At 44.0% G+C, this 13,362-nt stretch overlaps 1 protein-coding gene across 4 annotated transcripts in view; it reads right to left on the minus strand.

Annotated features, from left to right (window-relative positions):
- The window catches only part of DIS3L2 (DIS3 like 3'-5' exoribonuclease 2), a 353,242-nt gene that overhangs the window by 100,540 nt on the left and 239,340 nt on the right, over positions 1–13,362 (minus strand). For all 4 annotated transcript variants that reach the window (XM_043909686.1, XM_043909689.1, XM_043909687.1 and 1 more), the window contains exon 12: positions 6,662–6,769. In XM_043909686.1, the coding sequence (XP_043765621.1) occupies positions 6,662–6,769 (108 nt within the window). The remainder of the gene's footprint in view (positions 1–6,661; positions 6,770–13,362) is intronic.

Below are 13,362 nucleotides of genomic sequence, written 5' to 3' on the forward strand. Positions count from 1 at the left end.
TGTACTAAGACGCTTCAGTCATGTCTGACTCTTTGAGACGCTATGGACCATAAGCCCACCAGGCTCCTCAGTCCATGGGATTCTCCAGGCAAGAATACTGGAGTGGGTGGCCATACCCTCCTCTAGGGCATCTTCCCGACCCAGGGATTGAATCCATGTCTCTTATGTCTCCTGCACTGGCAAGCAGGTTCTTTACTACTAGCACCACCTGGGAAGTTCTCTCTGGCCCCCTGAACCACCCCATCTATTTTCCCACCCCTCCCTACCAACTCATGAGTTTGGGCAAGCTCTGGGAGGTGGTGAAGGACAGGGAAGACTGGCGTGCTTCAGTCCATGGGGTCTCAAAGAGCTGGACATGACTGAGCAACTGAACAACAACCCCACCAACTCAGGCTCTCCTCTGCCAGTGTCTTGAACAAGCACTAGCTCCTGGACATGAGTCTGGGATCTGAACTCTCACGTATCTTGACTGTGAGCAGGAAGACACTTATTGTCGCTACACCCCAGGACTAACTGACTAGGTCAACCCACCGTGTGGCCTCTCGTTCTGGGTAGGCTGTTTGACTACAGCATAAGGAGTGTGGTTAGTGGGTCTCGCTCCACAACTGTCCCAGGTCCAAAGCCTCACACTTCCTCTTTGACTGGGTTTGCCAGAGGCCCAGCATCCCTTCCTGGACCCTGTGCCTCCTTCACACCTGCTCTCCAGCCCCCTGTGCCAGAAGGCTTGGTCACCAGACACTGCCTCTGACAGAAGACCTACAGACTAACCAAGTTTTCAGAGTCTGCCTCTTCTGAGTGCTTCTTTTATGACCTTCGTATTTTAGAAGCTCATTAGATCAGGCAGCTTTTTATTTTTTGGGTCTGACCCTGGCAGGCTTAGTTCAGATTCAAAGTTCTTTTCTGTTGACTCAAGTTAGTTTTCCTATAACTTTCAAGCTTTTATTTTTCTGTTTAGTTAAACTTTTGCAAAAATAAACATTTATAAAAATATGGAAGTCATACATGTTTTCAAAAAACACTAGAAAATGAAAAAAGTAGAAAAAATTACTCATAGCCTTGCTACCCAAATACAACCACTACTGGCATTCTATTTTATTTCCTTCTGGTCTTTTTCCATTCATTTTTTTCCCCCGTGCAAGTTCCCACCTCCACCGAAATATGATTGCTGGCCTACTGTCTTCACATTTCTTTCTTCATATTTCAGATAATGTTTGCTTCTTAACCCTTAAAAAGGAACTTATTTTCAGATATTCAAAGTCACAAAACTCAAATGTTATGTAGGTAACTTGTTTTGATTCCCCTGTGGATGAATCAATTGGAAACGATCTGGGAAAAGCAATTATGAACTGGGTTTTAAATGACACCGAGGCACTAATATTAACTGTTAGGTGTGCCAATGGCATTGTGGTTATGTAAGGAAATGTCCAAATTTTTTAGAGCCACATATGAAAATATGTATGAGTGAAATGACGTGATGTCCATGGTTTGCTTTAAAACGCTTTAACAAAGAAAATAAATGTTGACAGTTGTTAAATCTAGGAGATAGGGATGGTAGATTTATTGTGTTATTTTCTGCACTTTCATGTATATTTGAAATTTTTCAAAATAAAAATAAAAAAATTAAAGTGGCCACAGTTCAAACAGTGAAGTGGTTTTAAAGGCTTGTTAGGAAGAACAGCAGTCCTCTGCCCCTCCCCAGGGGTAACCACTGTCACCTCTCAGTAGATTATTTTGGTATTTACTTTCACAGTTCCATACAATCTGCTGGATTACTTCTTGATTTTTCAGTTTTAGGCATCATTCACAAACTTTTCACTATAGAAGGAGCGAATTAACTCTTCTTGCCACACATGTTCCCTTCCCCCAACCAAACACACATAAGCATTCCCAGGCCCTCATCCTCCCAATAAAATTACATCATCACTATGAGAATTAACTATTACAACTATGTAAATACTCGGGTTACTAATCTATCCTATACAGCTTTTTATTTTTACTGAAATCAGTAACTGTCTTGTTTCAATGTGGTTGGTTTTTCTGTCTGCTCTGTACATTAATCCACCGCAAGCTTCCCATCGATTATTTAAAACAGCAGTTCTCGAAGTACGGTCTGTGGGCTCCATTCAGGGATCCATGAGGTCAAAACTATTTTCATAATAGTATTAATACTAAGGCATCATGTGGCCTTTTCTGTGTATGTTCCATTTATATTGATGGCACAGCAACACTGGTGGGGAAAACTGTTGATGCCTTGGCATGAATCACACAACAGCACCAAGTGCTGCCAGAGGTCAGGGTCTCATCACCGGCTCACACTCACAGGAAATAAAAAACCTACTTCACTTAAGCATGTTCCTGATGAAGCGGTAAGGAACTTAACTGCTTTTATTGCTTTTACTGTGGGTCAACTCTTGTGTACTTGTCTTTTCCACTTAGCAGCATGGCCAAGTATGACGATGTCTTGGGGAAAAAAGCATTTACATACTTTGAGTAGTGAGGTGAACTGACCAGCTGTTTTTACAGAACACCATTTTTACTTGGAGGAAGAGTGACACACTACGGTTATCTGGCACGCAAGAAAAACAACAAACGTTGTTCATTGCTAATGACAAAATTCAAGCTGTCATAAAAATTAGAATTTTGGAAACCCTATATCTGACATATGATACATGTTTTCCAACACTTAAAGACTTGTCTAGGATCTGTAGTGACACTAATAAATGTGACTTTTTAATGTAATGAAATGTGTCCACATTTAAAAAATCAGGCTACTAGTCTGAAAACACTACCCAGTTCAGTCACTCAGTTGTGTCTGACTCTGCAACTCCATGGACTGCAGCACACCAGGCTTCCCTGTCCTTCATGGCTGAGTTTGCTCAAACTCATGTCCATTGAGGCAGTGATGCCATCCACCATCCAACCCTCTTATCCTCTGTTGCCCCTCTCTCCTCTTGCCCTCAATCTTTCCCAGCACCAGGGTCTTTTCCAATGAGTCAGTTTTTCCCACCAGGTGGCCAAAGTATTGGAGCTTTAGCTTCAGCATCAGTCCTTCCAATGAATATTCAGGATTGATTTCCTTTTGGATTGACTGGTTTGATCTCCTTGCAGTCCAAGGGACTCTCAAGAGTCTTCTGCAATCCACAGTTCAAAGCATCAATTCTTTGGTGCTCAACCTTCTTTATGATCCAACTCTCACAGCTATACATGACTACTGGATAAAAAATCATGCATGAATAAAAGATCCATTCAAAGTGTAAAACAGATGGATAGATTTTAATGTAACCCAGTATAAAAGTTCAAGTTGATGTGGTATTGGTCTACTGGGGCTGCCATAACAAAATACCACAGACTGGGGAGCTTGAATAATTTCTTTCTCATAATTCTGGAGGCTGGGAAATCCAAGACCAAGATGGCAGCCAATTCAGTTTCTGGTGCAAGCTTTTTTCCTGACTTGCAGATGGTCACCTTCTGACCTGCTCCAATCTGATCCCCTGTCTTCTGCATCTGCATAGAGCTGGTACCCTGGGAATTTTCTTCACCATCATCTAGGTCAACAAATTATGGTCTGTGGGCCAAATCCAGTCAGTCACTTGTTTTTAAGGGAAGTTTTAGTGGGTCACAGCCTGCTCACATTATTTATATAGTTTTCTTTCATGAATAACTGTAACAGACCACGTGGTCTCTAAAACCAAAAACAGGTTTACTAACTGGTCCCCAACAAGGAAGTCTGGTGACTTGTGATCTAGGTAAGTCTTTCACTTCTTTATTGTATGGGTTTATTAGTTTCCCGAGTCCCATGTCTTCTTCCTTCCTGATTTACTTTTTCGGTGAAAGCTTCCTGAGAAAGGGCATGGAAGATGAACAATTTTTGTTTGAGACCTTGCATGTCTGAAAATGTTCTCTCCTACTCTCACATTATATCGATGGTTTAGCTAGGTACAGCATTTTAGCATGGAGGTCACAGTCGTTCATAAATTAGAGAACTTTGCTTCATTGTCATCTAACTTCTAGGGTTTTAATTAAAAAGTCTTAAGTTTTTTCTGAGTTCTGATCTACTGTATGAGCCTCTTTCTTTTTTTTTATTCCTCTTCTTAGAAGCCTATAGGATCTTTTCTTTGTCCTCAGTGCTCTGAAATTTTATGACAATGTGGCTTGGAGATGGTGTTCCCATTACCATGCTGGGCAGTACGCTCTTTCGGCCTGGAGGGTCACATCCTGCAGTGATGGGGCATCTCTCTGAATGATCTTGTTGATGATTTCTTCTCTCTTCCTCTGTTCCCTATTTCTGGAATGGTCACTGAATAGATGCTGGATATCTCGGACTGGTGCTCTACTTTTCCTCTCTTTTCTGTCTTATTCTGGGACAACTTTTCAACTTTATCTTCCAATCTGAGCCCTGAGACTTCATTTCTTCTATCATGTTTTTAATCTCATGCTGTTAATGGAATTTTTTAAAAAGAGCTCCTTTCCCCCCTTTCTGAATGTTTCTTTATCAAAGTACCTAGATCCTGTAGTACAGATACTTTCTTTTAAAAAGGAACTCTCTGAAGATATAAAAAAGTTTCTTCTCCTTATGTGTTGTTTAGTCATTCAGTCCTGTCTGCCTCTTTTGCAACCCTATGGACTGTAGTCTGCCAAGCTCCCCTGTCCCTGGGATTCCCCAGGCAAGAACACTGGAGCGGTAGCCGTTTCCTCCTCCATTCCTTGTGTAGCCTGTTTTGTTCCAGTTGCTCCCCTCTTGTTTACTTTGGTTTTCCTGTTCCATGTTAGAGGCTTTCCTCTTGTCTCTATACAGGAAAGTGAAATGCAAAAAGGCTGATTTCTTAGTGAAATCCTAAAAAGCTCTGCTTGAGTGGGTGGAGCTTATTGTCCGCAAGCTTTACTGTAGGGAAATACAGCTGAGCTTCTGGTTGGGAAATCCTTGAGGTTTTTAATCTTTAAATCTTCTTCACCACTCAGATTCCTCAGAGAAAGCTTTTCCTATCTTCTGAGTCAAGGGTATAGGCTTGGCTACTAGAATTCTGAGGTTGGTGGGGAAGAAAAGATGGGCCTCTTAATGTTTGGTGTGCCAGCGTTCAATCAACCTCCCCCAGTGGGTCATGACCGCAGCTGCGTTTGGTGCCCCCCGAGTTCAGCATCCTTTCCTTTATCCTGTCTCGAGGACAAATTTCTGATCTTCTCCTAGGTTATGGAAGCGACAATCTTTTAAAGTAAACCTCCGACCAACACAGTGAGTCTCCTCTTCGCCCAGCTCTCCCCCACTTACCAGCGATAGCTGCTGCTGTTAATTTCTGAACTTCTTCAGGGTTCCTCTGTGTAAACTGGGTTGTTTCTTGGCTCTCGCTATTGTTGGCTCAGGACTTGGCTTTCTCGGGACTGCTAAGTCAGTTACCACTCATCCATCTGCTTCTCGGCTTCCAAATTTTTGTTGCTGTTGTCTCCTCTCCCATTCTCTTTGTCCTTGTGGGTTTATGTCTTAAAAAAAAAATCTCTTCACTGTTGTTTTAGTGAGGTTTTGGGAGGGAATGAAAGTAAATGTGGGCATTTGATCCTCCATCTTTATTTGGAACCTCTTTATAATTAAATATCTTTTTTTTTAACTTCTATTTAATATTACAGCATAAACAGTTCCCATGTTCTTACTCGGTCTCCATAGTAGCTTCAGTGCTTGTGCAGCACTGCTCTAAGCCGGCACCACAGCTCACCCAATCATTACCCTATTTTCAGAAGTTCAGCGTTGCTTCTGTTGTGGGGGAGGGGACTAGTTTCTTCTGGAGTCGTCTTTCATTTACCTATCTCATTCACTCCCTAAATTTAGGGAATGGCTGCTGACATCCTGCTCCCCTCTGCTCTCAGTCCATGGCTTCATTGCCTTGGGCCTTAATTACAGCACGACCTTGTGCAAATTTTGCTCCTCTTCAAACAGCACCATGATGCAGCACTCGTCTTTCTTTTTTAAAAAAGATTTATTTAATTATTTTTGGCTGTGTTAGGTCTTCGTTACTACACACGGGCTTTCTCTAGTTGCGGTGTACAGGCTTCTCATTGCGGTGGCTTCTCTTGTTGCGGAGCACAGGCTCTTTGGCACACACAGGCTTAGCTGCTCTGCAGCATGGGGAATCTTCCTGGACGAGGGACTGAGCCCATGTACCCTGCACTGGCAGGGGGATTCTTAACCACTAGACCACCAGGGAAGTCCCAGCACTAATCTAAAATGTCTCCTTTCTCATGACACTTCAGAGGAAGCCTAATAGCCATCATTCATGGGGCCTGGCATTTGCAGGTCCCCATGGTTGGAGTCCACCTCACCTACCCAAACTCGCCACCCTTTCCCCAAATGACCCCCTTCACCCCAGCCTGCTCTCCTAACTGCAGCCAGGGCCTGCCCACTGTCCCCTTCATAGACACCCTCTGCTGCCTTCCATGGAGGCCTCCCCCATGGGACTCTGCTTACAGTGTCTTCCTTCACATGACACATGAAAACCACTGAGGTTCAGCCTTCTAAACAGACTGACAGTGCTTCTCCTCTGTCCTCCTCACCGGCGAGGCTCCTACACTGCCCTCATCCTCCCACCACGTGGCTCCAGACCAACGCCAGGAACACAGTGGGTGCTTATGAGGGAGTCACCGAACGGAAGGGACACATGTGTTAAGGCCTTACCTTGCCCTTCGGAGTTAGCGCCCAGATCACGGAGAAGGTCAGCTTGTCGGTCATGGGATTGAGGCTACACAGCTCTTCACACAGCAGCCTGGGAAGCATGGGGACAACCTGTGGACAGGGAACAGGCCATGAGCGGCTTTGCTCGATCTGCAGCAGTTACCCGCCAGCAGAGAAGCAGCCCAGAGCAGGGGGTTCCCTCCGGTGAATAGTCTGAGCTTCCAGAGTGAGAGGAACATGGTGGAAGCTCTTTTCCCTGAAAAATTCGGCAGAAAGACCAATTATCTGATACTTTTCCATGAGGCTTTAACATTACACGAGAAAATGAACCAGAAAGCTGAGAACTGGTAATACAGGGAAAAATACATGATAGCAATAAAAAAATTACTACATTTACTATATAGTAAAATTGAAGTTCAAGACTCAAGAATAACTTGTACTTTTGGATATAACTATCTCAGTTCAATGGTATACCCTCTTTAATTAAAAAAAAAAAAAAGAAATCCTCTTCAACATACTTTCAAATGATGATTTACAGCCATCCTGCAATGTTATTTGTTTTCTCTAAAATTCCAAAGACAAAATGAGTGGCTCTTCCTGGATGTCCTGAAGATACTTCTGACTGTCTCCCTCCTGCCTTTAAATCTTTTCTTTCTCCCATAGTTTTGATTAATGACATCATCATTGACTCCCATCCACCTTCTGAACGAAAAATGGCCGCATTAACAGATATTTACCCAACACACTTACTGCAGGCCTCCTGGATGTGCGGTGTCAGGCACAGGGAACATTGTAATGGAGCAGCCACTGTGCACTAGCTGAGGTCAAGTCAGCTAGTCAAGATTCTTCCTCAGCAAAAGCAAAACAAACCCCAGTGGTATCTTACTCTGTGTGAAGAGTATTTGAACATTTATTCTGTTTTAGTATGTTACAGTAACCTTTGATATGGAAAAGCCCACACCAGTAACAAAAAATGTTAATAACTATATGGCATTACTCAGCATTATTCCGAAGGATGCTGCATCTTTTGTATGCTTAATGACCTAATTATACCTAATGACCACCTGAAGGCTTCCGGTAATAGCTTTTTATAAAAATTAATTTTATTTATTTATTTAATCTTGGGGGCTGTGCTGGGTCTTCGTTGCTGTGTGGGCTTTCTCTAGCTGTGGTGTGTGGGTTTCTCATCGCAGTGGCTTCTTCTGTTGCAGAGCACAGGCTCTAGTGCACAGACTCAATAGTTGTGGCAGATGGGCTTAGTTGCTCCACGGCATGTGGGATCTTCCTGAATCAGGGATTTGAACCTATGTCTCCTGCATTGGCAGGCAGGCTCTTTACCACTGAGCCACCAGGGAAGCCCAACAGCTTTTTATAAGGCACCTACTTTTGAAAACCTTTTCTTGCTATTGTTTTTATACCATCTGTTCAGATGACACTGTATTTTCTTTGTTAACTTGTTTAATGAGTATTCAAAAGTGATTTAAATAATTAACATTTTCTTGCATGTATTGAGTGCTTTGCAAAATAACACATATTAATCTGCATAAATGTACTATAAAAATGGAGAAAATTTTAATACCACATTGTCTCAGGATTAAATTGTAAAGATTTCACATAATTTCAGTATTTGGACTAGGCTGTGGACTGAACCATGTCTTCCCCAGCCCCTAATTCCTACATTGAAGCCCTAACCCTCAATGTGACTGTACCCAATACAGTCACCTCCCAAAGGTGAGGTCTTTATGTGTAATCAAGGTTAAATGAGGTCATAAGGGTGGGGCCCTGATCTTATAAGTAGAGAGGTCATTCATGGCTCCCTGCCCTGCCACACACACAGAAAGAAAGCCTTGTGAAGACACAGCCCTACAGAAGCCAGGAAGAGATTCCTCACTAGGAACCAAACTGGCCAGCACCTTCCTCTAGGACTTCCAGCCTTCAGAACTGTGAAAAATAAATGAATGTTTGTTAAGCTGCTCAGTCTGTGGTATACTGTATGGTGGCCCAAGCTGAGTAAAATAGAGTAAATCGAGTTTGTTGAGTGTGCATTATTGGGTTCTTCTCTGCACTGCATTACCAGACAATTATACCAACTGGTAGCTCAGCTGGTAAAGAATCCACCTGCAATGCAGGAGACCCCGGTTCCAATTCCTGGGTTGGGAAGAGCCCCTGGAGAAGGGACAGGCTACCCACTCCACTGTTCTTGGGCTTCCCTGGTGGCTCAGATGGTAAAGAATCTGCCTGCAATGTGAGAAACCTGGGTTCCATTCCTCGGTTGGGAAGATCCCTTGGAGGAGGGCATGGCAACCCACTCCAGTATTCTTACTTGGAGAATCCCATGGACAGAGGAGCCTGGCAGGCTATAGTCCATGAGGTCAAAAAGAGTCAGACATGACTGAGCGACTAAGCACAGTATAGCATTTCAGTAGCAAGCTGCTCGCCCTGCACGCTTGCAGTCCAGAGGTTAGTACCTTTTTTACAGATAGTTAGTATTTCTTCTAAGTGTTCAAAGCAGTATCTTTTTTCAATCATACAGCTGAACATCTGAGAATGTAACATATTTCCTGACTTTGTGTTTTAGTGTTTGTGAAAAGAAAGTCATTGCAACTAAATGCAACGTGGTACCCTGGACTGAACCCTGGAACAGAAAGATAATTGGTGGAAAGACTGGGGAAATCCAAATAAAGTATGGATTTAGTTAATAGCAATGTTCCAATGTCAACTTTTCAGTTATGACAAATGTACCATGGTAATGTCAGACCTTAGCAAGGGGTGGGGGAAGCTGGGTGTGTGGTATACGGGATCTCTCTGTACTATCTTTGCAACGTTTCTGTAAACTTAAATTTATTACAAAAACAGAAGAGTTTATAAAAAGAAGGCCACGGGTTTTCATTACTTGATCTCATAACTGTTATAAATCTTTGACAGTCACTGTGACTGGTGTAAGGTTGCTACACATTTAAATGTGGAAAAAGTTTATGTTAATAAAATACAACCTGATCTATTTTTACATATTGGAGATTGGGGTTAAGATTTGATTTGCAAAAAGGCCTTTACCACTAGAAAAACAAAAGAGACAGACATAGGGGGTCTTAACACTGTGTGATTTGGGAAACCTAGTGTAATTCTTTGAGTCTTGGCTCTCTCATTAGTAAACCAGTATTGGAGATGCTCAAAGTGTGCTCACTGGCCATCCCACATTCTGCCAGGTCCTTCGGTCCCCTAAGGGGACCTTCCTTCTTTGTCAGCCTTTGCCTTGGGCCCCCCTCTAGTAACCAGAGCCACCTGGGCCTGCTTGCTGCTCCACTCATGCACCTGTGGTTCCCTCTTTCTGGAGCACCTTTCTGAGAGTTTCGCATCTGGCCAACTTTTTGTACATCCTTTAAGATTCAGCTCATCAGCATCTCTGAAACAGTTATTCAGATTCCCCCAGGGGGACTAGGCACTGTGTTTTATAACTCCCTCCTACCTGCTCCTGTTCTTTCCAAAAGGACTTGAGGTGGTTATAAACTGTCACTCATTGTATCCCCCTGCGCTCTCATGACCGATCTACAACTCTTGCTCTCAGCCTAATTGCTCCTTTATGTGACTCTCCGCTCCAATAGACCACGGAATCTTCAGGAATGAGGACTGTACTGTTTCTGTCTCTCTGTCCAGTGCTTTGACACACAGCAGGCACTTTCAGTTTATAAATGAATGACTGACTTTCGACCAGAAAACAAACCACCTATTTTTTCCTATGTAAACTGTTTATCATTATCACATGAAACATTCTATGAAATACATAGTAAACTTCCACTTAAACATCTGTACTTAACAAGTTGATAGGCAGCTAGTATTTTAAGTATATGATAAGCCTGCTTCCCAGGTGGTGCTAGTAGTAAAGAATCCACTTGCCAGTGCAGGAGGCCAGGGTTGGATCCCAGGGTCGGGAAGATTCCCTGGAGAAGGAAATGGCAACCCAATCCAGTATTCTTGCCTGGAAAACCCCATGGACAGAGGGGCCTGGTAGACTACTGTCCCTGGAGATGCAAAGGGTTGAACACAACTGAGCACACATTATTATTATTATTGTTGTTGTTATTAAACTGTTTTGGCTATTCTCTCTTAAAAAGTATTGGTACACTCAGCAGCTGCCCAAGGTTATAAACACTGCTTGATATCCTATGTCTTACACAGATGAAAACAAGCTAAACATTAAAACTTTTGGGGTAGTATAATTATGCCTAATTTTTAAAGGGTATTTCCTTTCAATAAGCTTTCACTAGATCTTAGGGCAGGATTCAGATGGACTTCTGAGAAAACAATCTTTATGTCCATACAGTTTTGTAAGTAGACAGTTATTTCCCAGAAGAAAAGGAATGAAGTTGTCACGATTACATCTATGGTTTGGCGTGTCAGGGCCTCTCATAAACTGGGCCCGTTCTCTGCTGGTGTCACTGGGACTGCCCCGTGACACATGGCACACGTGTGAAGTGCACAGCACACCAGGGATCCCTGTGGGAGGGAGGCTGAGAGACAGAGAGCCACTCTGAAAAGTGGCTTCTGCACACAGCAGTTCTGTTATTTCAGGGGAGACTCGCCTAGACGGCATAGTGGTCCCCACACTTGTTGGCTACTTGAGACCTGCCGCGGTCCTGGAGAGCCCCTGGGGTAGGGTGCTAAGTACAGAACACAATGTCTAACTGGAAAAGAAAAGTGAGTTCTCAAGCAGGTGAAAAACCGCTGACCATCACCAGCATCTTGCGAACGCATAGGCATCCCTCATCCCTGGAGAGTTTTCCCCAGTGTCTTTTTTAGTTTCATTACTCAGTGTGGCCCATGTGGAGAGTTCCTTCTAAGTTCTCAAATGCTCTCACTTTCCCTGTCCCAAATCTACAGACCCACAAGCCCTCTGACAGTCTTGCGCAGGTCCTGGCTGAGCGGTGATGGAGAAAATCACCGTGAGGAGCGGGTTCCCCCCCCTCCCTCCCCTACTCCACCCAATCAGCTCCAAGTCCCACAGGTTGTGCATTGGAAATCTCTCTAAGGAGTCTTTTCCTCTCCCTCTTCTGCTGTTCAAGTGTGGAACCTTCGTCTGTCTTGGGACATATCCTAAGTGTCCTAAACCAGCAGCAGAGTTCGAGAGTTGAAATTACTCTGGGTAAGATTTCCGTATCATTTTCCAGACTTTCAAATCTTCTTACTAAATTCCACCCAGTGATAATCTGCAATCCTATTTACATTGGGATGCATTGTCTTTATCTCCCCCAATGGCTGATGAGCTGAATTCAGAAATTTTATTTTTCTGCTCGTCCCACTAATGAGCAAAGGACCAAACATCATCATGAAGGCCAAAAGGTCTTCAGTACGAGCCTGTACCCTCCATGTTCAGCAGCCAGGAGCTCTCAAGAGGAAGCCGGCAGAGGGCCCAGAACGCATCTCCAAAGAGACAGCAGAGCTGACAAGGGATGCTAACCTCTCCCACGTAACTGGCCCTGGTCTGCCATGGAATGTGATTGATAGATTGGGAGGAGATGAGTCTGGGGGTGGATGTGAATGCTCCTTGTTCAGGATGTTCCTCAACCACCAGGCTGAAGACATCTACTGCTCTATTCTCTGGGGTCCAGTTGGACACCACCACGGTGCTCAACTTGCCAATGATTCTGTGAGCAAAGATCTCTCTCTGTTTTGGGGTGGTTACTCAAAGCCTCAAGGGCCCATGACTGAGGGGAGGGGCCCTAGTACAGATAAGTACCTTTCTGCTCTGGTCTCACTGTTCCTCAACCACACAGTGGCTAAGGTGATTTTCTATCTTAGTCAAAGGAGACGATGTCACTTCCTTGCTTGACCTCAAGATGAAACCCAAGCTCCCTGGTCTGCCTTTGAAACGTCATCTCTTGGCTCCCCCTGCAGTTCATACCCCAGCAATTCCAAACTATATACTGTTCCTTGGATGTTCCATGCATTCTCTAAACTCTAATTGAGATGCTCTCTCCAACCACTTTTGTCTACCAAGGAATTTTCTACTCACAATTTGAAACATGCTCAAAAATCAACTGATGAAGCCTTCCTGGCTCTTGAAAAGGGCTCTTCTGCCACCACCAATCCAGGGAGAGACAGTTTCTCTCTCCTCTGATGCTTCCTCACCACAGAGCACTTCTGTACCCACAGGTAGTCCAGGGTATTGTCACTGTTCCCTGCCTACTTCCCCTGACTACCCCAGGGCAAGATCAGCCTCTCTCTTGTCTTTACAGACCTGGTACACAGCTAGTACTCAATAAATGCTAACTGGTGACACTTCAGGCAGCAGAAAAGGAAAGGGGCTTAAAGGGTGCTAAGTCTTCTTACGCCTGTTTCAGGGCCAGAATCAAAGCTGGGTCAAGGCAGATCTTAAAAGCCAGTCACAGGAAAAAAGGACACTGAAGATCCTATGCTGACTTTCTAAGCATTGTGGACCAGGGCTTAGGAGAGTGGAGAGAAATTGATCATTTAGGTAAATTGCCCAAGGCAGCTGGGTGGGGGTACCATCAAGACTATAAAATCTTCTGTTAGCCTCACAGAGCAGAAACATCTGCTAAAGCCACAGCGGGCAGGCTGGCCAAGTTCAGCAACAGGTTAGCCAGGACAGCCCTGTGACCAGCGGAAAGGGCCACAGAGGGGGAAGAATCAATCATCTAGGAAAAAAGGAACAGGAGGGACTAGCCGCGATACGGGGTCACGACAGC

Source organism: Cervus elaphus, chromosome 8 (genome assembly GCF_910594005.1).
Source record: "Cervus elaphus chromosome 8, mCerEla1.1, whole genome shotgun sequence".
NCBI classification, from domain to species: domain Eukaryota; kingdom Metazoa; phylum Chordata; class Mammalia; order Artiodactyla; family Cervidae; genus Cervus; species Cervus elaphus.